Source organism: Vulpes lagopus, chromosome 12 (genome assembly GCF_018345385.1).
Source record: "Vulpes lagopus strain Blue_001 chromosome 12, ASM1834538v1, whole genome shotgun sequence".
Lineage (NCBI taxonomy): Eukaryota > Metazoa > Chordata > Mammalia > Carnivora > Canidae > Vulpes > Vulpes lagopus.
Window position 1 is genome coordinate 70,699,616 of NC_054835.1, and position 26,965 is coordinate 70,726,580.

The 26,965-nt window shown below is 39.5% G+C and overlaps 2 protein-coding genes across 2 annotated transcripts in view; one reads left to right on the forward strand and one right to left on the reverse strand.

The window, feature by feature from the left end:
* The window catches only part of PPAT (phosphoribosyl pyrophosphate amidotransferase), a 36,509-nt gene extending 21,095 nt beyond the window's left edge, over positions 1-15,414 (reverse strand). Inside the window, exon 1 of the mRNA XM_041725342.1 lies at positions 15,143-15,414. Coding sequence (XP_041581276.1) covers positions 15,143-15,270 — 128 coding nt within the window. The 5' untranslated portion in view covers positions 15,271-15,414. The remainder of the gene's footprint in view (positions 1-15,142) is intronic.
* Positions 1-26,965, forward strand: part of PAICS (phosphoribosylaminoimidazole carboxylase and phosphoribosylaminoimidazolesuccinocarboxamide synthase) — a 55,104-nt gene that overhangs the window by 8,237 nt on the left and 19,902 nt on the right. The window contains exons 4-8 of the mRNA XM_041725343.1: positions 8,584-8,955; positions 9,749-9,814; positions 12,027-12,163; positions 16,086-16,149; positions 20,231-20,428. Of these exons, the coding sequence (XP_041581277.1) occupies positions 8,584-8,955; positions 9,749-9,814; positions 12,027-12,163; positions 16,086-16,149; positions 20,231-20,428 (837 nt within the window). The remainder of the gene's footprint in view (positions 1-8,583; positions 8,956-9,748; positions 9,815-12,026; positions 12,164-16,085; positions 16,150-20,230; positions 20,429-26,965) is intronic.

Consider the following 26,965-nt stretch of genomic DNA (forward strand, 5'->3'; position numbering starts at 1 on the left):
TTTTATGTACGTGAAAAAATATGTAAGATGTTATTATATGATGTTGCTATAGACTGAACTGTGTCACCTCTAAAGTTGTATCAACAGATATAAGAGCATTTGGAGATGGGGCCTTCATGAGATAATTAGGTTTGGAGGTCATGAGGTTGGGGACCTTATGATGGGTTTTAGATTTAATTATATTTTATGTATAATGTATAATAAAAAAGATGCTATAATAACTAAGATTTTATAATAACACATACAAGGTTATAACACTGTATATGAAGAGTAATACTCATATTTACAAAATACAGAAATGGAAGGTGAAAACTATTAAGGACAGTAACATTCCCTATAGCTGTGGTTTTCAAAGTATAGCAGCATTAGTATCATCTGGGAACTCTGGCATGCTCGAGTTTGAGAAACACTGTCCTATGGTACTAATGGCGTGAAGGAAAGTAAGTGCTTCCTATATGGTGGTTTGCCTTTTACATAAACCAAAATGAGTGATGGGTGATCACCAGGCCCCCAAGCAAAAGCTTAGCTAGTCATCACAGACCTCACACATAGTCTTTCAGTTCAAACCTTAGAAAAATGTAAAGAATCATGCTGATTAACAAACCAGGTAATCAAATTCCTCACACTCTTGGCAAACTTCTTTGTCTGACTTATCAGATATGACAAATTAAAAAGCCCAGTGGGAGAAAGGAGAGCTGCTAGAATGGTGAAAGGTGAAAGCGGAGAAATTAAGGGGAGAAATTAAGGGGACTAATTTGATAGGAACATGCAGCTGACTAGGGGTATGATAACACAGGTAAACAAAAATCTGTGCTCCTAAGATTTCTCAGGGCATCAGAGCATTGACCGTTGTCATTAAAAATAAAGTTAAAAAAAAAAAAAAAAGTTAAGGGACGCTTCGGGCTCCTTGAGGGAAGCCTTCTTCTCCCTCTGCCTGTATCTCTGCCTGTCTCTCATGAATAAATAAATATAAAATCTTAAGCTAAAAAAAAGTTAAAATCAGATAGATTTAATAAGATAGATTTCCATGGAAAAAATTAAGAAGTTTAGCATTCAGAAGATTTTAGCTTGTTACTCCTCTGGACTCAAGTACAACACCTCAAGATCCTTTTTTCTATGTGAAAGGAAAACATTAAGTCAGATATATTATTAAACTGGCAGGATTTTAAAAAAACTGTCTGGTATGTTTATATGTTTCATATTTTCTAAATATAAAATGGGAAATATTTAGTCATTCTAGAAACTAAGGTATTTTAAACTTCCATATGAAAATAAAAGCAAAGATATAAACCTACAAGAATCCCAACAGCTAAATACATAGGAAAATAAACTGATCTTTAAAAAAAAGATTTTATTTATTCATGAGAGACACAGAGAGAGAGAGAGAGAGAGAGGCAGAGACACAGGCAGAGGGAGAAGCAGGCTCCATGCAGGGAGCCTGATGAGGGACTCAATCCCAGGTCTCCAGGAGCCTGCCCTGGGCCGCTAAACCACTGAGCCACCGGGGCTGCCCCAGAAACTGATCTTTTAAACTATTAACAGATTTTACCTTTATGTAATCTTTACATCCAGTGTGGGGCTCGAACTCACCACCCCAAGATCAAGAGTTGCATGCTCCACCAACTGGGCCACCCAGGCACCTCCTAGAGTTAGCAAAAAAATCTAAGTAGAAAAGTACTTCAGTCATACCTGCAATATAAACTATTGAGTCACAAATCACCACTCTACTATGTTGTACTGAGGTATGGATATTCATCTTCAGGAAAAAAATTCACATCAAATATTCTTTCTTAGGGATCCCTGGGTGGCACAGCAGTTTAGCGCCTGTCTTTGGCCCAGGGCGCGATCCTGGAGACCTGGGATCGAATCCCACATCAGGCTCCTGGTGCATGGAGCCTGCTTCTCCCTCTGCCTGTGTCTCTGCCTCTCTCTCTCTGTGTGACTATCATAAATAAATAAAAATTTTAAAAATTTATAAAAACCCTAAAAAAAAAATATTCTTTCTTAAAACAAAACAAAACAAAACAAAACACAGGGGGCACCTGGGTGGCTCAGTGGTTGAGCATCTGTCTTTGGCTCAGGTTGTGATCCCAGGGTCCTGGACTGAGTCCTATATCTCCCTTTGCCTATGTCTCTGACTCTCTCTGTGTCTCTCTCATAAAAAAATAAATAAAATCTTTAAAACAAACAAAAAAACCAAAGGGTCACTGGTTGGCTCACTAGGTTAAGTCCCACTCTTGATCTCAACTCAAGGAAGGTCATGAGTTCAAGCCCCACATTGGGCTTGGAGCCTTATTATTATTATTATTATTTTTTTTTTAAGATTTGGGGATCCCTGGGTGGCTCAGCGGTTTGGCGCCTGCCTTTGGCCCAGGGCGTGATCCTGGAGTCCCCGGATCGAGTCTCGCGATCGAGTCCTGCGTCAGGCGCCTGGCATGGAGCCTGCTTCTCCCTCTGCCTGTATCTCTGCCTCTCTCTCTCTCTCTCCCTCCCCCCCTGTCTCTCGTGAATAAATAAATAAAATCTTTGATTTTATTCTATTTATAAAATCTTTGAGAGAGAGAGAGAGGGAGGCAGAGAGAGGCAGAGACAGGCAGAGGGAGAAGCAGGCTCCATGCAGGGATCCGATCCCGGGTCTTCAAGATCACACCCTGGGCTGAAGGTGGCGCTAAACCGCTGAGCTACCGGGGCTGCCCCCTTGGAGCCTACTTAAAAAATAAACAGAAACAATAAAGTGATGAACATTCATGTAAAAATAGGTAGAAGTTATTTCATTTTGATTTTATATTTTTACTAATGAACTACTGAAATCTGAGTTCCTATTGCCCCATATTGTTAACATTGATACTTGGTCATGAAACTGGTCTCCCAAAAGTAAATTTTTCCTCATCTTAAATGTATGCTAGAAGACTCTTTTTTCAAATAAAAATCTAACTAGAGCTGTGAACTCCTTGGAGTCTAGATAACTAATTAGTTCCCAATTTAGAACTCCTGGGGATTCTGGTTTAGCGTAGGTTATAGGATGGGTTCAAGCAACTATATTTTTATAACAGACCATCAAGCACAGTAAGGGTTGAAAATAACAGTTAGGTTGTCGTATTTAGAGAGTAGAGGCTAGCAGAGGGCTGAAGAAACTAAAACATAAAATCCAATTTGATTCCATTTAGGGAAGACAATTTAGCCAATTTCAATGATCACTTTAAAAAATGCATGACTAATGCAATATGAAATACGTTAATCACTGGGAAGAATCACAGAACTCCTGAGCTATGCCTACCTATTACATTAAGTAAAAAGTAGGGGATGCCTGGGTGGCTCAGCGGTTTAACACCTGCCTTCAGCCCAGGGCATGATCCTGGAGTCCCAGGATCGAGCCCCACATCAGGCTCCCTGCATGGAGCCTGCTTCTCCCTCTGCCTGTGTCTCTGCCTCTCTCTCTATCTCTCATGAATAAATAAATAAAATCTTAAAAAAAAAAAAAGTAAAAAGTAATAACCCATGAAAATTGAATAACTAATTCTTTGGATCTAAAATTCTTCTCGGGCACCTGGATGGCTCAGTGGTTGAGTGTCTACCTTTGGCTCAGGTCGTGATCCTGGGGTCCTGGGATTCAGTCCTGCATCAGGCTCTCTGGAGGGAGCATGCTTTTCCCTCTGCTTAGGTCTCTCTGTGTCTCTCATGAATAAATAAATTTTTAAAAAATAATAAAAAAATTAAAAATAAATTCTTCTCCCCACCTGAGACATAAGCAAAAGATGATAAAAGGAATCAGAAAGTTCTACTGTCTAAACAGGAAATGTTTGACAGTCTTGTCAGTTACCTGTCTCTTCTGAGTAAACCTAAAATTAACTTAATTCATTTCTAGTATCAGTTGATATTTACACGAGGTGGAATACTTCAATATTCTCGCAAGCCACTGCTTTTTAGTATTGGCAGTCAAAGGTAGATCAATTTTAGTTCTGAGGGGTGGAGACAGGCAAATATATCCTATCGGAGGTTATTCTTACCAGCCTAAAAATCACAAGTAAAAACTATTCTTTTAAAAATAGTCTTAAAGAATTGTCTTTGGTTGGTAAAATATATTTCCAAAATTAAAATAGTCACTATCCCCACAATTTCACAAAAATTAACAATGTGATGGCCAGCAGAGGGCACTAAACTATCTATTGTTAGTATCTCAGAGGCCATGCCAGGTTTTTTTTGGTTTCTCAAATTCATATATTTCTCCAATTCATTTATTTTGGTTTATTTATAATAAGCCAAAAATTGGAAATAATTTTAAAAGAAAATAAACAGTTTTGTAGATTTTGCATTTAACTTGGATAATCTTAGCAGGTAATGCATTTTCATCACATGAATCATAATACTGAGAACTTTTACATTTTTAATCGAATAGAAAATCCAAATAAAGATTTGATTTTTAAAATTTTAGAAACCCAAAAATTACAAATGTAAAATAAAGTTCAAACTTAGGTAAGCCAATAAACTTAAATACAGGCAACTTGATAATGATAAAAGTGTTGGCTTTTCTAATTCTTATTTATATTTTCACAAACTCTTTAAGAAGCTGTAACATAATAAAAAATACAGAGGTGCCTGGCTGACTTAAGTCAGTAGAGCACATGGCCCTTGATCTCAGGGTTGTAAATTCAAGTCCCACGTTGGGTGCAGAGATAGTTTTAAAATAATATCTCAAAAAAGAACATAAAAAAATAAAGAATACATAAATCTGGTCTTTGTCTCCAGTTCTTGACACAGAGTTTCAAAAACCTTAGGAATTTCCAGTGGCAGAAGACTTCTTATTTTAATGAGCTGATTCAAAGTGGGTTTCTAGATAGCTTCAGGATAGGACTGGTCACCATAAAGACCAACTTTGTGATTAAGAGGCTTGGGATTTTAGGCCAGTCTGATCTCTAACAGGGAAATTAAGTCTGAAGACTGAATTCAGTCATGTGGCCAATGATGTAATTGATCATGCCATAATCAATCATGTCAATAAAAACTGGCTTAGAGGAGCTTCCTGGCTAGTGAACACCCTGATGTGCTGGAGAATTGAAGGCCCTAATTCCACAGGGAGAGGGCATGGAGGTCCTGCATCTAGGACCCTCCCAGACCTTATTCTATGTGGATGGATCTTCAATTTGGTTGTTTCTGAGTTCTATTTTTAATAATAAAACTGTATTCTAAGTATAGGGCTTTCCTAAGTTCTAGGAGTTGTTCAGCAAATGATCAAACCTGAGGGGGTCATGGCCAGAATGAACAGGTCATGGCCTGAATTTGTAGCCAGTCAGCTGAAAGGTGGCTGGCATCTGAAGTAAAGGCAGCTGTATGGACGAATGAGCCCTTGAAGCTTCAGAGTCTAATTCTAATTCTAGTGGTGAGCGTCAGAAATGAATTGCAGTATACCAGTTGGGAGAGAAACCTAACAGAAACTAAATGCTTACCTTTCCTTAAAATATGCTAAATTTAGGATTTCCACACCACTACCCTCCAATATGACATCTTATTTTCTAGGACTAACTATAGATCACCAAATCTCTAAATATTTCTATCTCCCAGAAGGAGGACATGTGCCTGAGCCTAAAACTAATGGTTTTAGTCACATAGGTAGAATGTTATAAATTCAGATTCTGCTGAAATAAGGTTTGCCAAAGTTTACCTTGGAGTGCTCTTCACTGAGGTAAGGGTGGGTGGAGGGCTTGGGCATGGAAGGAGGTAAGTCTAGTTATAAAAAGCAACCAGAGGGATCCTTATGGTGTTGAAACCTTGGAGTATCTTGACCTTGAATGGTGGAGACATGAACCTACAAGCTAATAAAATTATCATAGAACGTAATACAAACATATATACTCAACAATGAGTACAAGGAAAACAGGAATTCTGAATCAGAGCAGTGAACTCTATCAATGTCAATATCCTTGATTTAGTAGTATATTACAGGTTTAACAAAATGTTACCATTCGAGTGCCAATGGGATCTCTTATTTCTAAAAACTGCATTTGAATCTACAATTATCTCAATAAAAATTTCAATTTTTGGGCAGCCCGGGTAGCTCAGCAGTTTAGTGCCGCCTTCAGCCCAGGGTGTGATTCTGGAGACCTGAGATCGAGTCCCACGTTGGCTCCCTGCATGGAGTCTGCTTCTCCCTCTGTCTGTCTGTCTGTCTGTCTCTCTCTCTCTCTCTCTCTCTCTCCTCTGTGTCTCTCGGGAATAAATAAACAAAATCTTAAAAAAAAAAATTTCAATTTTTGCCCTATGTGGCTCCAAAGTACAACCTGTCATTTAAGATACTGATATTGCTAAAAGCTAAATTTTGTTCTAGTCTCACTGTGCAAACCTGTCCTTAAGGTAAGATCTGGTCCTATCCTAATAAAATCTCCACATACCTATGGCTGCATAGGCTTATGGGTTCCCTAACCACCTCATCTTTTCCCTCACTGTTCTACTAATCATAACCACTGTGTAGTTTTATATTTAAAAAAAAAAAAAAAACTTAAGATTTTTATTTATTTATTCGTGATGTCCCAACACAGAATTTTTTTTTTTAAAGATTTTATTTATTTATGAGAGACACGGGGGGGGGGGGGGGAGGCAGAGACACAGGCAGAGGGAGAAGCAGGCTTCCTCCAAGGAGCCCCCTGTGGGACTTGATCCCAGATCTCAAGATCATGCCCTGAGCCAAAGGCAGATGCTCAACCGCTGAGCCACCAAGGTGTCCCAACACAGAATATTTTTTAAAAAGTAATGTCCTGGGGCACCTGGGTGGCACAGGCGGTTAAGCATCTGACTCTTGGTTTCAGCTCGGGCCTGATTCCAGCTAGATTCCAGCTAGATTCCAGCATCAAAACTGTAACCTAAGGGCACCTGGGTGGCACACTTGATTAAGCTTCTGACTCTTGGTTTTGGCTCAGGTTGTGATCTCAGGGTTGTGAGATCAAGCTGCACCTTGGGCTCCACCCTCAGTGTAGAGTTGGCTTGAGTTTCTCTCTCCCTCTGCCCCTTTTTCTCTCAAATAAATAAGTAAATCTTAAAAAAAAAGAAAAAGAATAAAAAGGTCCCAGTGTATAGGAAATGTACAGGAGTGAAAGAATCCTATCATAGCACTGCAATACTTCAACACAGCAATCCAACAGCAATCCAACATATGCATGAGAAAGAGCTTTCCCCAAACAGCGAAGAGCTGACTTATAAACATTCTATACATACAATACTACACCACAATACATATTATACTTATCAAGATAAGTACCATGAGTTCCTCAAAATGTTTATTACCTGTCTTCTCTTAACAGCTCATAATGAAAATTGCCAAGACCACTTAATCTTAAGGTCTTGTATAGATATATTGCAGTTAGGATCATTCTCAGTTACCGTGAGGATCAAATGAAAGAGATTTGAAAGCTTTTTGCAAACATTATAATGTAACAAAGATGTTACAAAACTGAGTCTAAAAGTGCTATATTCATTTCCCAAATAGAGTATACTGTGCCTTGGGGCTTTATTTTTTTTTAAGATTTTATTTATTTATTCATTATAGACAGACAGTGAGAGAGGCAGAGACACAGCCAGAGGGAGAAGCAGGCTCCATGCAGGGAGCCCGACGTGGGACTTGATCCTGGGACTCCAGAATCACACCCCGGGCTACAGGCGGCGCCAAACCGCTGCGCCACTGGGGCTACCCTACACAAAGGCATTTTAAAATTCTGTTAGAGATGACAACTGTTCTTGGCTGTGAGGTTATAGATTGTTTTTTAAAAAAGATTGATTGATTGATTGATTGATTGGAGAGAGTAGGAGGAGGGGCAGAGGGAAAGGGAGAAAAAGTCTCAAGCAGACTCCATACTGAGGGCAGAGCCCCATATGGGGCTTGATTGCATGACCCTGAGATCACTACCTAAAACTGAGCCAAAACCAAGAGTCAGACACTCAACTGACTGTGCCACCCAGGTGCCCCTAGGTTAGTTTTGATGCTAGAATCCAGCCTTACTCATTTCTCAGTATAATCTTCAATTGCAAAAGTAAATTTGAGTTCTGTGAACTCTTTGTTTTCTGACAGAGGAAGACACCGTAAGTACAGCCTCAGAAGAGGTGGGCAGTCCCATGACACCACCAAGTATCACTAGGTCAGGTATAGGGTCTAAATTGTTGAATTAAAATTTTTTTCAGGAGTGCCTGGGTGGCTCATTTGGTTGAGCATTAGACTCTTGATCTCAGCATTGTGAGTTTAAGCCCTGCGTTGGGCTCCACACTGGGCGTGGAAGCTACTTAAAAAAAGAAAAAAATCTTTTAAGCTAATATATACCAGTTTAAGTAGTTACACCAAGACACTCCATATTTGTAAACATCCAGTGAAGATTATCTATTGATGAAAAGTTGAATTATTCTTACCAATTTTGGAGATTAGTATACCTTATTTTTTAAATATCTTATTTGAATATGAACACATGAAGAAATTTTGACCCTTACATTGAAATGCTGTAATTCTCAATGCTTTATGTCAATCCAGTTTGTTTTAAATGAATGATATTCAAATACAAGATTTATCTCTAAGTTTGTATAATTGTAAATCACATTGATTTATAGGTAATTATATTCCTTTAGAAGATGCTAAAAATCATTTACAGATTGTGACAGTGAGCGACACAGAGGCTGGAAAACACTGGTGTGACAATGAGGTCAGAGCGCTTATACACATATGGTCTGATGAAAAAATTAAGCAAATGCTTGAAAGGGCCACAAGAAACAAAGAAATATTTGAGGAAATTGCCAGAAGACTAATGCAGTTTGGAATAGACAGAGACTGGAAACAATGTCGTACCAAATACAAAAATTTAAAATATGAATACAGAGTTTTACAAAAGAAAAATGGGAACCCTCAAAGAAAAATGAGATTTTATGAAGAAGTTGACTGCATCCTAAGAGGACCAACTCTCAGAACTGCCAAATGGAAACATGGTAACCTTGAAACTGACTTTTTATTTTTTTTTATTTTTTATTTTTTTTTATTTTTAAAATTTCTTTTTTTTTAAAATTTATTTGTTTATTTTAATTTATGATAGTCACAGAGAGAGAGAGAGAGAGAGGCAGAGACATAGGCAGAGGGAGAAGCAGGCTCCAAGCACCGGGAGCCCGACGTGGGATTCGATCCTGGGCCTCCAGGATCACGCCCTGGGCCAAAGGCAGGCACCAAACCGCTGCGCCACCCAGGGATCCCCGAAACTGACTTTTTAAAATAAAAATTCTATTAACCTTTTTCTTTGCATTGTAACACAGCAAGAAATTCCTCAAAAATAAAATCCTTATACTAATATATATTCAAATGACCCAAAAATTTATTATAAAGCACATAACCTAATTTAAGAATTTCAATTTCCTTCCAAACCTTGTACCAAAACATTCCAAATTCTTAACTCATCCTTCTTTATCTGTACAACCACTTAAATGCACTTACTTTAGTGCATCCTGAAGATTAATCTATTTTACTTCATGCCTGAAGATTAATCTATTTTATAAATTTTTTTTTAATTTTTATTTATTTATGACAGAGAGAGAGACAGACAGACAGACAGACAGAGGCACAGGCAGAGGGAGAAGCAGGCTCCATGCACCGGGAACCCGATGTGGGATAGGGTCTATCGCACCATAGGTCAAAGGCAGGCGCCAAACCGCTGCGCCACCCAGGGATCCCAAGATTAATCTATTTTAAATGTCATATAATGATTCTTTTCTTGTGTTCTTTTGTTTTAAGAATTATTTGAAGGTCATACCAAAAACCCAAGAACTTCAAGCATGAAAAGAAAAGCACACGAAGATGGTAAGAGCCTGAGAAATGCCAAGTTTTGGCACTGAAAAAAACTTGTTGCTTTTTCCTGATAAGAAATATTTTTTCCCTGTCCTTGACATATTAGACTAAACATACTGTTTATAAGCTGTGAGAGCAAAATAATGCTGAGTAATGATTTCTTTCATAGCTCATTAAGAGTAAAAGTAACAGAATAAATGGAAACTTTCTCAGAGTCAGAAATTTCTGCACAACTGTCCATTCATCAGGAGTCTTTAAATTACAATTTATAGCGATTGCTATCAGAAGACTGGGATAGAAAAGGAAAAAAAAAACCCCACAAAGTAATAAGTTCTGAATTTTAGTTTTCCCCAAAGGTAGTTAGCAATAGGTGCAAAATTTTAGCAATCCTACAAATAAGTCAACCTAATTATGTGAGCTATTAATTCCAAAATGACTCATTACAGATGTCAGAAAAGATAACACAAGGTAGTTTAGCAAATAGAACAATAGAAATGCAGAACAGAAGAAAAAGCAATGATCTGAAACTCAGAAAACCTGAGTCCTAGTCTCTCTCTGACTCTAATAACAGAGCAAATCACTGCATCTTTCTGGATCTAATAATTAATTTAAGCATTTTATAAGTTTTTAATCTATCAAATTCTTTTGTGTAAACAAAATAGTTGAAGAGCTGAATTTTTACAAAGTGAACATACCCACGTAACTCCACTCAAATCAAGATACAAAACATTACACCAGCACCCTTCAGACCTCCCAGTCATAATCATCTTCCTAAACTCTATAAAGGTTATCATTATCCTGACTTCTATCACCATAGATTAAATGTGGAATCATGTAAGATATTCTTACTTTTTTTGGATCTGTTCTTTAATGTCAAGCTTCTTTCAATCAGCATTGAGATTCATCCATGATTTTACTTGTAGTAGGAGCTTGCTCTTTTTCACTGCTGTAGAATATTCCGTTATATAAATATATGTACCATTACCTTCTTTTTCCATTCCACTGTTGGACATTTCCATTGTTTCCAGATGGGGACTATTACAAATAATGCTATAAAAATTCTTGTGCATGTCTTCCAGTAAACATATGTATGCATTTCTGTAGAGTATAAACCCAAGAGTGGGATGGAGGGTCATAGGGTATGCATATATCCAGGTTCAGTTCTAAGTACTTTACATATATTAATGCATTTAACTTCCTACCACAACTCTATGATGTAGGTGCTAGCATTATGCCCAATTTATAGAGGAGAAAGTGGAGGCATAGAAGTCTGTGCTGTTGAGCCAGCTGGCTAACACTGCCTCCCTATGAGGTCCAGGGGCCATATCTGCCCTGTGCAGTACAGTATTCCTAGTACTGACCACAGTGCCTTATGTATACAAATAGGAGCTACAGGTACTTTTTGAATGAGTATTAGATAATAACAGGAATCTCCCTATCCCCAACAACCCTTACTATATCTCAAGTTAGAGGAAAATTTTACTTTCCATTTTTGGACCTAAAGTGCAAGTCAGAAGAGTTGCCCCAACCTTTGTCTTCTCTTAGTGTCCTCTAGTATATATACTATTGAAAAGGAAAATTGCTAAGGACTAACCACACAAAAGTATCATTCCCAACCCACTAGATTTCGCCCACTGAACCTTTAAATACCTAAGTCTAGCCCAACAGATGAGAAAACAGACTCAGAAGTGAAGAGGCTTGCTGCCCAAAATCAAACTGATGTTACTAGGAAATCTAGGACAGATTTCAAGTCTTATGTTAAAGAGCTATTTCCAATATTGACCAGAATGCAAAGCATTAGTACTTTGAAACTCTTTTGGGGACAGATAAATTCTGCTTCGAGATAATGCAAAAACCAAAGTTGTAAATAATAGCGATAACCAGAAGAACTGAAAACACTTAGGATTTAAAACTGAGAATCATTAAATTACAAAAGTAATTGAATTAAAGGCTTTCCGAAACCAAAGACTGGAACAATTAGCAAAGACAGTTTTAACATAAGTCACTTCCCCAACCAACAATATATAAAAACACTATAGAAATGGGACATATTTGGTCATTCTACTAAAAGATGAAAATCAAAATAAAGTTATCCTCAGCCTTAAATTTGGCAACTCAAAGCCAAGTTCATTGACAACCTATTCCTGTATTTCTCACATGCCTTTCTCACAAGTCTTTCTTACAAGTGCCTTTCTAGTGATAATGTTATATACTCTGTTTATAGGACCAGTGTCTGTATCTCTTAAGAAAACTGTTCCTGAGATCATTGCAAATACGTTTCCTCAAGGTGTAACAGAACGAAAGGATTCTACAGAATGTTTCTACAGACAGAAGACCCCCTACATGATCCAACTTCATCAGGTAAATCACGAAATTTTTAGAAGTATGAAAATGTACATCAGTTGTAGGGTTCAATTCCTAACCCCGGGAAATGATCATTCACTTTCAGGGTAGGCATTTTCATCTCCTAATTAACCAAGGAAAGGCTAACTATTCAATTCATGGGATAAATCGGTGAAATTTTAGTAATTCCTTTTATGGAATCTTCATAATATGTCCATGTCATTCTAGTCTCCAAAAAACGTGTCTGTGGTTTAAACCTGAAGATTTCTGATCTACAAAGGTGTGTGTGGTTTGTTCAGAACTCTGCCAACCACTGAACCAAAGTTTTTAGGACTGAAAAAGCAAGTGGTGATTATATGAATCTGTCATGAACAGTTTGCATCTAAAGAGCTCATAGAAATGAAAATGTTAAACTCCCCTTGAAAGAAAGCAGAGCTACGGAATAAATCTCCAAATAGCCAGGACTACTAGAAAGATGTACTTCTGAATGAACCCATCTGGATTAAGTATCCAGTGCATGACTATCTAGTAACTGACGTTCTGTTTGTATTTACATGAAACACATAAAACTTTCAGGTACTCAACTATCTCTAGGTTTTTAAAATCATATTATACCTAAGACAAAAACAGAACCAAATACAATGCAAAAGTGATAGCAATCTCACCTTCCAGATTCCATGCTTATTAGCAAGATAACATGAGACAAATTCCTTCATCAAAAAAGGAAAAAAAGAAAAAAAAACATAAACGAATCTTGTTACTGGGTTTTTGTTTTTTTTTTTTTAAATTTATTCATGACAGACACAGAGAGGCAGAGACACAGGCAGAGGGAGAAGCAAGCTCCATGTAGGGAGCCCGATATGGGACTCATGAGACTCTATCCGGGAACTCCCGGATCACACCCTGAGCTGAAGGCAGATGCTCAACTGCTGAGCCACCCAGGCCATCCCAGAATCTTGTTACTGTTATTTTAAAACTAAGTAGTAAGTGGAAGGAGGTGAGGAGGTAGAGACTTCTGCAACAGACTACCACTTGCCAATGTACAGTATATTTAACTCTACTGTATATTATGCCATAACAACCTATCTAGGTGACCAGTTTTAACATTCTTTGATTCAATACCATAGAAAAACATTAGTTTTTAATTTCTGAACCCTGTAGACTCGTTCAGAGATTTTATCTCTGACACATTAGGGAGTTTCGCCATTCTTCCAATCAGATCAGTTCCTCTGAAGGGTGAGGACTTAAGCTAATTTAAAATTTTCAACTGGAAGAGAACCAGCCTTCTCAATGCACCTAATAATTCTATGCCTACACAAGGAAAATCTTAAATAGTTTTCCATAAATACATTTTGTTACCCAGAAACTACTGGGTACCTTGCTCCTGTTATTGAAAACATCGCAAGGTCAAATTTCAAAACCAGTTTAACAAAGACTTATTTGGGCAGATGAGCAGCCTCAGAGAATCCATTTATTATTGCTCTATTATCATATAATTAATTTTTATTGCTCTTCCCTTGTACTGTCTAATCACGTAATTCTTTCATACAAAAGCAACAGAAAAGTGCATATAGTTAGGATTCTAGTTGTACTCATTAAAACAAAAACAAACGCTTTTCTTCCAGCACATATTTAAAAGAGAGTCTCAAGATCTTCTTCCCTTCACAGAATATCCAAAATAACTTATCCTAAGAATGTTATAAACAAATGTTCTGAACTACCATAAGCAGGTTTCAGTTTTTCCTTGGATTACATATCTATCTTCTCAAAAAATGTTCAGTATTTTAAAACAAGATTTCTATTAAGGTCAACCCACAACTATCCAGGATTAGAGTCCTCCAAGTTAAAAATACTCTTTTTGATTCAACCCAGACTCTAAGTTACTCTCAGCTCTTAGTAAAGGAGGAGTATATAAGATGTGTTAACTGCGGCCCTGAAAAGATCAAAAAGACTACTTGCAATCCAAGTTTGGTGAGGAAAAGCAAGTCATTTGGAATGCATTTATACATATACATATTGCTGATAAATATTCCTGCCAAGTTCCTTAAACTGTTCTAAAAGTTATTGCTGCAGTACTGCCTTATGAAAACTTTGTAATACTTTCAGTGAAAATGTCAAACCTACGTTTGTATCAAAAGCCAGGTAATAAGGAATGGAAAGATCACAGAAGACAAGCTATTTTTTTTTTAACTCAAAGGGATCTACCAAATTTTCCAAAAAAAAAAAAAAAAAAAAAACAGCATGTACTTGTCATACAGGAACTGCTCCCCTTTCCCTCTCTTAAAGAAGAGACTTACTTTTTTTGGCATCTTCTTACTACAACCTTTTCCTTCGTTACCTGAAACCCGTGAATCTTTTGCAGATGCGCTATTTCCGGTGACTGGTTTATTTTCAGTTGGTCTGCGATCTACAACCAGGAGTTCCTTCTGAATACCAACTAGCTCGGTTTCCCAGGGTTTGAACTCCAGAATTCCTAAGTTCTCATAGCTGGGACTGCATTCACATCTACAATTTGCTCAACAGCTAGCTCTGCCCCTGCAAACAAAAGCCTGTGGTGGTCGAAGGCTCCGCGGGAACACCTCAAGGTGCTGTAGGTCCTGGAACCAGCAGCCACCCCCACACAAACCTTCACCAAAAAAAGCAGCTCCGGGTTCTGCAAGATTAAAACGGGCAAGCAGCGGGAGAAGTCCCGACCCGGCCGAGCCTGGCGAACCGGAGCCTTACAAATTGGCCAGACTCGAGGAGCGCACACACGGGAGAGCCCCTACAGACCATTCAGGGGGGAGGAGAAGCGAGTTCAGGGATGCAAGGTGGTGCCCGCGCACGCCTAGGCAACCTCGTCGATGCCACAAGCGGTTATCGACCCAGGTAACAGAGGTCGGCCTCCCTGCCCTCAGGCGCACGGGAGATCGCTAACTCGGGCCGCGGGAAACGGCTGGGGCTGAAGGAGAGAGAAACACACGCGCCGCCACCCCCACCCCTCAGCCGGTTGCTCACCGGTGCTGCAGCCCCACGAGTCCCAGAGTGATCACATGCGGCACATCTAGCTGCGTGGGCCACTCTCCTGAGGCGATGCACCCGAATACGCCACATTCCTCTCGCATTCCCGACTCCTCCAGCTCCATGTCGCTGCCGAAAGCACGTGGAGAGACCTGCCGCGGCGGCAGGGGCCTGAGCACCAACCAGCTGCCGCTCGGCCCGTACGCCTCAGAAGCTCGCTTCCTTCCCAGCAGCTCGACCCTCGCTACTGCGGCGGCGCGCGCTTTCCCAAAGTAAGCGTGATTAGCTCTCCCCCGCCGGCCGCCCCGCCCCGCCCCCTCAGGATCCACCAATGAGCGAGGAGGGAGGGAGCGGCCCCGCGGCCGGGAGGCGGAGGCGCAGGCCCGCGGGGTGGAGCTCACCCTCCGCCCGGAGCCCTCCGCGTAGGACTAGCGTTTTCTTTTTCCGCACGTGGAAACCTCCGTTATCTTCGAACAGCCCAGACTGGGGTGAGGAGAGTAGTAGGGCCAACGCCATTTCTCTGCCCTTTGTATGCCCCTCCTCACCTGCTTTCCCCGGGCCATCACCACTTGGTACGCTCCAACCTATGAGCCGCTCCCGCTGCGGAGAAGGGGCCGGTCAGCGAGCCTCGGTAGACGCGGGAGGGGCCGCCGCCGCGCGCCACTTTCCGCCGCTTCTGGAACGGCGCCCGCGCCTGTGCGCCTGCGCGGCGGGAAGCCTTTTTTTTTTTTTTTTTTTTTTTTTTGTGGCGGGGCGGGGGGGCGGTTGGAATCCCCGAATCGAAGTTGCTCCCGGGCGGCGGAGGCACGCGAGGCGCCGTCGCGGCCGTGTTGCCAGCGGGGAGCGCGCGGGCGTCCCGGAGTACTAGGCCCCGGGGGGTGTGTCTGTAGCCGCCCCCTTCCCCGCCGCGGGGGCCTCTCTGACCGCTCCTCTTTTCCAGAGTCTCGCCTCTCCCGGCGCGTCCCCTGCCCCCAGCCCACGCGGGATAATGGCGACGGCGGAGGGTGAGTATCCCGGTCCCCCGGCGTCTGCGGGGGCTCCCTGCCGCCCGCGGTCTCCCCGCCCCTGCCCCCTCCGCGAGCCTGGAGCTGGCGGACCCGGCGCCGACCCGTGCGCGCTCCGCGGCCCTCGGGGCGGCCTCCTCCCGGCCTGGGCCTGGGCCTGGGCCTGGGCTCCGCGCCGCCGCCTCCCGCCCTGGGCCGCGGGGCGGGCGGACACGTGGGCCGGGCGCCGCCGCGCCGGGCGGAGGAAACACGGCGCTCCCGGGCCTCTCCAGACTTTTCTGAAACGCTCGGAACTGGCTCTCGGTTGGGGGAAGAAACCAAGTAGAGGAGGGAGGGTGATTGGAAAGAGAAATGGCCGAGCGTTGGAGAGGTGCCTGGAAACCACTGGGTAATCAGGTATTGAAAAAGCAATCGCGGGAACGCGTGTTGAGTCTTCAAAGTCTTGCTTTTCCTAATGGCCCGCTATTTGCGGAAAGTTAGTAGTTGAATCTATTGAAAAATTTCCTTTTTTTTTTTTTGTCCAGATTTTGTGTGTGTTTTATAGTCTTTTGATGCCGTAATGACTTTGAAGAGCTCCAAAAGCCCCAAGCAAAAAGTTGCCGTGATTCACTTTGCATTTATCCTATTAACATAACAATTTTATCTGCGAGTGATAGGCCCTCAGGGAAGATCGTTTGTGACATTTTGCTGATAAAACTTCCCCCACACACACGCCCAATTTCTAAATTTACGGTGAACCAAATTGCTTGTGTTCACTGGTTAGTACGTTGTCTTCCACGCAGAAAAATTGAATTCAACTAAAAATGATGGACTGAACGAAACGATCCAGATGATAACGAGTAACAACTCTATAAAATCAAGGCGTTAGACTACAATTTTTCCTTCTATACATCTACACTGGTAAAATCTAACTGGCAGGTTTATATTTCTAAAATGTCACTTTTATGATTTCTAAATGGCGCTTCCTCCCTGAAAAATGTTCAGGGGCAACCCAAGAGCTATTAAAATCCAGTCTGAAGCCCCTTTCACCTCCTGCATGCTGCTTCCTTTCAATGTCTGCAACCCTTTGATATTTTCTGTCTTGTAAAATCCTAAGCTTACATCCCATTCAGGGTGATACATCAGGTTTGTTCATCTGTGTTCATTTATGTTGTGTGTTGTAAAACAGTGCTACTTAATGGAAATATAATATGAAACTATATGTAACTTTGTATCCTAGTAGTCACATTTTAAGAGGTAAAAAGAACCAGGTAAAATGAATTTTAATACATTTTTTTAACCCAGTATATCCAAAATAGTATCGTTTCAGCAAGTAATCAATATTTTTATATGTGACATTTTGCATCCTTTTTTTTTCCATCTTGAAATCCATTGTGTATTTTACACTTAACTCACATCTCAATTTGGAGTAGCCACATTTCGAATATTTCATAGCCAGAGGTGGCTAGTGGCTACCTTATTGGGAGGGCACAGTCCTAATCTTCTTATTCCTCTCTATGGAAGTCCTATACTTTTCAAGAGTATTAAATTTCGATTCCATGAATTAGTCTTGTAACAAATCTCTCCTATGATTGTTTATGGTTTTTTTCTACCCATTAATTGAAATTCATACCCTGCTTAACAACTAGTAATAAATACTGATTCAACTTAATTGAGGAGGGACAGTAGGTATGCACTCTCTTTTGCCCAAAGCTGACCTAGGGAACATCTTTGATTTTATCCCCATGTTGAGCCAGTGGTTCTTAAAAACTTTTACCTTTTAAATATCTTGAGCCTTTTTCCACTGCTTTCCTTAGACCAGGACATTTCTTGGCCTGCACTGCTGCAGCAGCATCTTAACTGGTATTTCAGTCTCTGGTTTTCATCTATCCACCCTTTCTTCATTGCATTTTCCACACAGCAGCCACAATCTTTTTAATATAGAAATCTGTCGTTTTGCTAAAATGCTTAAAAGCCACATGGTTGTCCTTAGGATAAAATCTAAACATTGTCAACACAATATATGAAGCCTGAAGGATGAATAATAAAATTCAAGGGAAGGAAACAGTGTTTGGACCTAGGGAAAGTATGTCAAAAGCCTGGAAGTGGGATATAGAAATTCAGTTACAGAAGTTTAGAGTTCTGGAAAGGGAATAGAGAAATCTAGAGTTGGAGCCCTAAACTGAGACTCTAATTTGAGGAGCCTTTTACAGCTTGTGAGTCAGGACGGTACAACAGGATGGGAATTCCTCCTTTAGATTAGGTACCCTGCAGCAGTAACTATTAAACTGAATTGTAACTGGTTTGATTAATGGTTACCTCCACTAGGTGGTGATCTATCAACTGCTCAGTTCTCCTGCCATCCTTTCTATTCTGTAGCTGCTGTCCTCCCTCCTCTGCCCTCCTCTGCCCAACAGCAGTATACATAAACACAGTGCTCCAACCATTCTTTTTTTTTTTTTTTTAAGACTTTATTGTTATTCATGAAACACACAGAAAGAGAAAGGGGCAGAGGCACAGGCAGAGGGAGAAGCAGGCTCCATGCAGGGAACCCAATGTGGGACTCGATCTGGATCCTGGAACTCCTAGGCCGAAGGCAGGACTAAACTGCTGAGCCACCGAGGGATTCCCATGCTCCAACCATTCTATAGTCCTGCCATGCACTCTTTCCCCATGGTCTTTTTTTCACCACCACTACCAACCCCTTTCCCTCTTCTGGCTAAATGTTTATCCTTCCTCAGATCTCAACCTAAACCTCACTTTGTTCCAGACTTCCTTCTCTGGTGTCTAGACTAGGTTGGGTAGGAGTGCTATGAACCTGTGATCTGTGTCTGTACTTCTCACATCTTATTATGATATCCTGTTTAATTTCAGCTTCCCTCAGACTCCTGTTGCCTGAGAGTAGGAATTCTGTCTTGTTTATTGGTATATCCCTAGTATACCTGGCACATGGACATTAAAAAATGCCAATACTGAGAATGAGTCCATGATCTGGGAGCATGAGGGGTGATTTCTCCCCTTGGAAATTTTAAGTCCTTAAACTTCTGTATCTCTCATCTTCATCTAAATCATTCTTTCAGATGACCAGTCTACCTTTTTTATAGGTCTGTGACCTGCATCAAATTGGGTTCCCTTGTCCTTACTTCTTCACAGTGTCTCACATCTGTTAGTATGGAGGAAGGATTAACACTGGGGGATAGGGGAGAAAGATTAAGAAATAGAGGTACTTGGAAATTGACTAACCTCAGTGGGAAGTGGTGCCGCCTCTTGCACTTCAAAAATCAAGAAACCCTTCTGGCTGAACTTTCCCATTTTGCCTGCCATGCCAAACAAAAGTCACAAAAAATAAAGTATTTTTTCATTTATAAGCTAGTTTAATTATTGTATTGTGAATATATAAAAATGCAAATACTATTTGTAGGTTACATTAATTTAATGTAAATTAGTTCTACTTTAGTTCTGCTGTGAGAGAAGGGTTGATAGTAGAAAGAGCAAAGAATATCATCTCAGAAGACAGGATATTGTCTAGCTCTGCCATTTCCTATCTGCAGGGCCTCTACCTTTTTGATACTTAGTTTTCTAATCTTGATACGGTTGTCCCTTGAACAGCTTGGGTTTGATCTGCACAGGTCCACTTACACTTGGATTTTTTTTTTTTCAATAAATACCACACAGAACTGCACAAATGTTTTCTCTTAAGATTTTATTCTTTTCTCTAGTTTATTGTAAGAATATAGCATAAGATAGATATAATTTAGAAAATTGTGTTAATCGGCCATTTAATGTTATCAGCAAGCTTTCCGATCAACAGTAGGCTATTAAGTTTTTAGGGAGTAAAAGTTACATGCAGATTTTCAACCCTAAACCCCACGTAGTTCAAGAGTCAACTCTATGTGATTACAGTTTGTCTCAAAATTATGTGAATCAAATATGAAGCCTGTGAAAATACTTTGAGTATAAGGTTCTATGCAGATGAATTACTTTTTACTAACATTATTCCTTAACTATTCTGTATGTTCTGTGCTTGATCATTCTAGGTAACTTAGTCTTCAGTCAGAAAACTTTTTTCTGAAATCTGATGTCTCCCATTTTATTTCCACAGTACTGAATATTGGTAAAAAACTCTATGAGGGTAAAACAAAAGAAGTCTATGAATTGCTCGATAGTCCAGGAAAAGTCCTCCTGCAGTCCAAGGACCAGATTACAGCAGGAAATGCAGCCAGAAAGAATCACCTGGAAGGAAAAGCTGCAATCTCAAATAAAACTACCAGTTGTATTTTTCAGTTGTTAAAGGAAGCAGGTAAGTGGCTCTCTCAATAACTTCCCTTTTCATGTTCTCCCTCACACACATACACCTATTGGTCCTTTCATAGAGAAATGGCGTTATTTGGATTAACAACGTGTTGACCACCTGTTATATTTTTCAGCTGTTAATGTAAAAGCAGGTAAGTGGCTCCCCCCCATAGTCTCCTCCCTTTTGAGTGCATACACACACAGAGCATACTCTGATCTCTTTCATGGGGAGATGACATTATTTGCATTGAGAACATGTCCTTTGAGGATGTTTCAAAAGCTAAGGTTACTTAAACCAGGAACTCATAAATTTTACTATAGCACTTTAATTTGGAATTAGTAAGTGGTATCATTTAGTTAAGGCCTCCTAATATTTTGCCACAGTTTTTATCTGGCATGCATATCTTCTCTGTAACTTTGTCTTCTAGGAAGATGTCCTAGGAGAGACTCACCTATAAAGGAGGCCCATTCTCGGATTAGGCAGCTTTAATTGAAGAATTGAAATTTGGTATCTGTAATTCTATATCCTTTGCTCCTTAGAGATAAGACAAAATTTCAAATCCCTTTTCCAGCTGAAAGCCCTGAAAAGTATTTGAAGGTTGCCACCACGCCTTCTCATTGTGCCCCAAGTGAGGGAGGGGTTTGAACTAGAATCCAAGATCTCCAAGGTTACCCCCTACTCTGAAACTGAAAGAAGACTATTTCCTATAGAGACAAAAAGATGAGCTCAGAACATTCTTTGGAAGGCACTGGAGTAAAGAAAGGGGAATGAGATAATGGACCTTTCTGCAGGGATTCAGACAGTGCTGATTTGTCTGTAGTATATGATATCTCAGCTAAGAAAAGATTTAAGCTCTTCCAGAGGAAGACTTCATTGTCTTGGATCATTCAATCTTTGAAGGCTCTAGTTCCTTATCTATAAAATAAAAGCTTTGTTTTTACAATCCCAGTTCAAATTTTATAATTTAATAATTTTGTCTCCTTTTACTACCCAGTTGTCCTTTTCATTGCTTAGAATTTCCTGTAAGCATTACAGTCCTACCCTGTTTTATTGCACTTTATTGTGTTTCGTGGATATTGCCTTTTATTTTTTCTTTTTAACAAAGGTTTGTGGCAAACCTACCTCTGCACTGAAAAACTGTTGGTGCCATTTTTCCAACAGCATTTGTTCTTTTCATATTGCTAGCACATTTTGGTAATTCTCTCAATATTTTAACTTTCTCATTATTAAGATTTGTTATGGTGAACTATGATCAGTGATCACAACTTGCTGAAAGCTCAGATGATAGCATTTTTTAACATAAAATATATCCTTTTTTAGATACCATACTATCACACACTTAGTAGACCACAGTATAGTATAAATATAACTTGTATGTGCACCGGGAAACCAAAAAATTAATTTGATGTATTGTGGTAGTGTGGAACCGAACCCACAATTATTCAAGGTATGTCCATAATCTCTCTTAAATTAATCTTTTTGAATCCCAAAGGGGAATTTAATACCTTTATTTCGAGTCAAGATAGATATACCTACTTACCACAAAATAACAAGGTGATTCAAGTTAAGTCAATTCTGTCAGTACATAATGGGTTCTTGAATAGTTTTGCCTCTTTCCTAGTTTTCTGTTGAACGCTTTTTAAATCAATGTGGGAAAAAAATGGTTAATTGCCAACTTAATTTGTCATCCACATCATAAATCCCTCTATATAGAAAGTATGTTAGAAGTTTAAAGGACTACCCACAGTTCCTAAGTAATAAGATTTTAGGATTTTTTTTTTTAAGATTTTATTTATTCATGAGAGACACAGAGAGAGAGGGGCAGACACACAGGCAAAGGGAAAAGCAGGCTCCCTGCAAGGAGCCTGACTTGAACCTGGGAATCTGGGATCACGCCCTGAGGCAGATGCTCAACTGCTGAGCCACCCAGGTGTCCCAGATTTTAGGATATTTATTTCAAGGCTTCCTTGATTGGTGGTTTCTCAGTAACTAAGTAAATTTCTATAGAGAGCATCAAACTAATTTTATATTCGTTTTGCAATACAGATAAGTGATCCATTTTAAACTTGCCAAGTTATCTCATTTTCCCTATACATATTACAATTTTAGAAAGTTTTTTAATACTATAAATTGTTAACAATAAAAAAATTAGCTCGTGCATACCCATAGTAGTTACACATAGCTATCTGGTTTTATATATACTTTGTGTGTGTGTGTGTGTGTGTATGTGTGTGTGTGTTTATTTATTTACCTTTAAGTAATGGAAGATATGTACAGGCTCAAGTTTTTATTTGCTTATTCAGTGTACTTTCTAGGGCTTAACAAAAAGTGAATTAAGGTAACCCAAATTATCTGTCCAGAAGTTTCCCAGTTTTGACTCTGAAAGTCCTACATCTGAGAAAGCTGAGAAAGTTTGTCATCCTAGGTGAAGTAATCCAACAATTATCTTTAAACTACTGTATTTGGCACACTTAAAACTTGGTTCACAGGAAATGTTGAAAGTATTTTTCAGGTTTTGTACACTGAAATTAAGGAAAACATAAGTTTTTAAAAATCCCTAGATTTGATTGATTGATTGATTGATTGATTTTTTTAAAGATTTTATTTATTAATGAGAGACACAGGCAGAGGCACAGAGGGAGGAGCATGCTTCTCACAGGGAGCCTGATACAGGACTCAATCCCTGGACTGGGATCATACCCTGAGCCGAAGGCATGCTCAACCACTGACCCACCTAGATGTCCCCTTAGATTTGTTTTAGAAGACAGATTAGGAATTCTGTTGCCTTATTGAATTTTTACTTGCCGATAGATAAATGGTGTGCCTAGCTGACCACCAAAGGACTATTTAAAATTGCTTTCTTTATAATCAAGATTATATTCCTAATTAAGCTATTTCTAGAAGTTAGAATGGGAAGAGCATCAAATGAGATCTGGTAAATCAGGATTCTAGGTTTTTTCTTTTTTTTTTTCTTTTCTTTTCTTTTTTTTTTTCTTTTCTTTTTATAAATTTATTTTTTATTGGTGTTCATGGATTCTAGTTTTTTTCATTGTCAATCATAAGCAAACTTTAAAATACTATACAAATAACAGATACAAGACATACTGTTTTTCTTTTTCTTTTTTTTTTTTTTTAAGATTTATTTATTTATTCATTCATTCAGAGAGAGCGAGAGAGAGGCAGAGACACAGGCAGAGGGAGAAGCAGGCTCCATGCAGGAAGCCCGATGTGGGACTTGATCCCGGTTCTCCAGGATCACACCCCGGGCAGCAGGCGGCGCTAAACCGCTGCACCACCAGGGCTGCCCAACATACTGTTTTTCCATGAAAATAATATTATATGTGCTACACCTGAGTTATGAAATGTGTGGATTTGGTCTCAATACTTTACATCAAAACCTAGCCTTTTAAGTCTCAATTCTCCCACAGAAACCTGTAATTACATTTAGGGGTTAGTAGTGATAATGGGTAGAAGTCCTGCAGTTGCTAAAACACAGATCAGGAGCCAGGCAGCCTTAACACATGAGGGGATATGTGGGCTGATTAGCTATCAGATACAGCCATTGTAATTTAGAGTAGGAAGTGACATTTGCTTAGCAATCTTGATAGGAGTCTTAAATTTTGTAAGCAGTGAGAGGTGAGGAGGGTTCTTTTGCTCATCTCCCCCCCCCCACATTTGCTAATATGATTAGCACGTGTATTAGAAGCAGTCATTATATCATCTAAACTGAATCTTTTCTTTTTGAAGCAATTTTTTTCCTGTGCTGGATCATTACTGTAAATTGATTCTGTGCTTTTGGTTCTCTTAGATGTAAGGAAGAGTTGTCTTCTGAGTAAAAGTAACTTTTTTATATTTAAACAATAGGTTTGGATACTAGTCTTTAAAGCTTAGTAGACAAATGAGCAAATATGACAAAGACCTTAAAAGGGAGAACTCTTGAAGCCAGGCATATAATTATCACCTATATAATTCAGGATTGATTTAAATCATTTGCCTATCCATAAGCATGAGCCCAATCATTCTTTAAGGGTTAAAATGACCATTTATTCTCACTGTTATTCTTTGCTAGAGTTCTTGTTCATGTAGCATTTAACAGTTCCCTGTTTCACATAAATCTTACTGGTCAAATCCAAAGGGAGTACAGAGAATACAATACAGGTTTTGAAACTGGTCTAGGTTAGGATCCCTGGGTGGCTCAGCAGTTTAGTGCCTGCCTTCGGCCCAGGGCGTGATCCCAGTGTCCTGGGATTGAGTCCTACGTCAGGCTCCCTGCATGGAGCCTGCTTCTCCCTCTGCCTGTGTCTCTGCCCCACCCCCCACACATGAATAAATAAATAAAATCTTAAAAAAAAAAAACAAACTGGTCCAGGCACCATTACTGATTGGCAACATGACCCAGCTTTTCATATTACTTGTTTGAGCCTGTTTCTTTCATTGTAAAATGTAATAATACCTACCAGAACAATGTTATGTGTGGTTACATGACATAACACATAAAACAACCCAGTGCAAGTCTTACATAAATGTAGATTCCCTCGTGTAGGGAAATATATATGTGTAGGTGTGTGTATGATCAAAGATTCTTGATCGTTTTCTAATAAGAAAAAATTAATCTTAGAAGATGAGACTGGGATTGGAAGTACTAACATTGCAGCCTGAAGGTGAACATTATTATGTTGAGCCCATGCAAGTTTCCAGATATTTTAATTCACGTTAATTCTATTGTATTACTTTGTACTGTGATGTACTAACACTTCTTGGAGAGGCAGTATAGCATAGTGGTTAAGTGGGTAGCCCAGAGTTCAAATAGTGTTGGTTGGAAACTGCTTTATCTAATACTAGCTGACGTAAGTACTATGCCTTTGTCCTTATCTATTTTGTTGGATATCTGTCATATTATCTACCTTCTCAGGTATTATGAGGATTAAACAAATGAAAACAAATTTATGATGTTTGACCTAAGGTAGGTCTTGCTACTTTTCAAAATTAAATTGTGTTGGGGCATCTGACTGGCTCAGTCAGTAGAGCATGTGACTCTTAATCTCAGGGTCTTGAGTTCAGGCCCCACATTGGGCATAGAGTGTACTTAAAAAAATTTTTTTGTTAATTGTGATAAAGTAAACATAACAAAATTTGTCATTTTAACCATATTACGGTGTAAATCCAGTGGCATTAGTTATCTATTGCCAGAACTTTTTTTTATCATCTTACACAGAAACTCTGGCCCATTAAATAAAACTCTCCATTCTCCCTTCCCAGCTCTGGTAACCTCTATTCTACTTTCTGATTATGAATTTTCCTATTTTAGGTACATCATATTAGTGGATTTATACTGTATTTGTCCTTTTATTTCACTTAGTGTAATGTTTTCGTGTATATTTTTTTTTTAAGATTTTATTTATTCATGAGAGAGAGAGAGAGACAGAGGCAGACACAGGCAGAGGGAGAAGTAGGCTCCATGCAGGGATCTCCGGGTCTCCAGGATCAGGCCCTGGGCTGAAGGTGGCACTAAACCACTGAGCCACCCGGACTGCCCTAGTGTAATGTTTTCAAGGTTTATCCATGTTGTAGCATGTATCAGAGTTTTATTTCTTCTCAAAATGACTGAATAACAATTCATTTTATGTATATATTATATTTTGGCTATCTTTTCATCTGTTTATGGACATTTGAGTTGTTCTCCCCCCCCCCTTTTTTTTAAGATTTTTATTAATTTCAGAGAGAATGCAGAGAGAGAGAAAGCATGGGTGGGGGGTAGAGGGAGCAGGCTCCCGCTGAGCAGGGAGCCCCATGTGGGGTTTTGTTTCCCCCTATTGTAAATTGTGCTGTTGTGAACATTGGTGTGCAAGTATCTATTTGAGTTCCTGCTTTCAATTCTTTACAGTACTACCTTTTCTAGAAGTGTTACTACATGGCACACAAATACTGTAGCTTTTTTTTTTTTTTTTTTAACTTATGATAGTCACACACAGAGACACAGGCAGAGGGAGAAGCAGGCTCCATGCACCTGGAGCCTGACGTGGGATTCGATCCCGGGTCTCCAGGATCGCACCCTGGGCCAAAGGCAGGCACTAAACCACTGCGCCACCCAGGGATCCCAATACTGTAGCATTAACATGATTAAAACGTCTTCTGGAAACCTGTATAGGTTAACATAATAATGCTCATCTTCAGGCTGCAGTGTTAGTACTTGGAATACCTAGAAGTAGAATTGCTGGATCATATAGTTCATGATATATCATAACTATGATCAGAGAAATTATTTTCCAAAGCCCCTAAATAAAACAGCTCCCATCACTAGCTAGCTTTTTATCTTGGTTTTCTAGTAACAGTTCGAGTCAAATAGAAGGGAAAGGAAGAACAAGTGTTTTCTTTGCTCTTCACCAAATTGGCCACTATGTTCCTGCTGCCACCTGTTGGATATGTTTTTTTCAGGGATTATTTTCTTCAAATATAAGAGAAAAGGGTGATCTAAAACTAAGGGCTGTATCTGATTGTGATAAGTAGAGTGATATTTTATTTTATAAGGCTCATTTAATACTG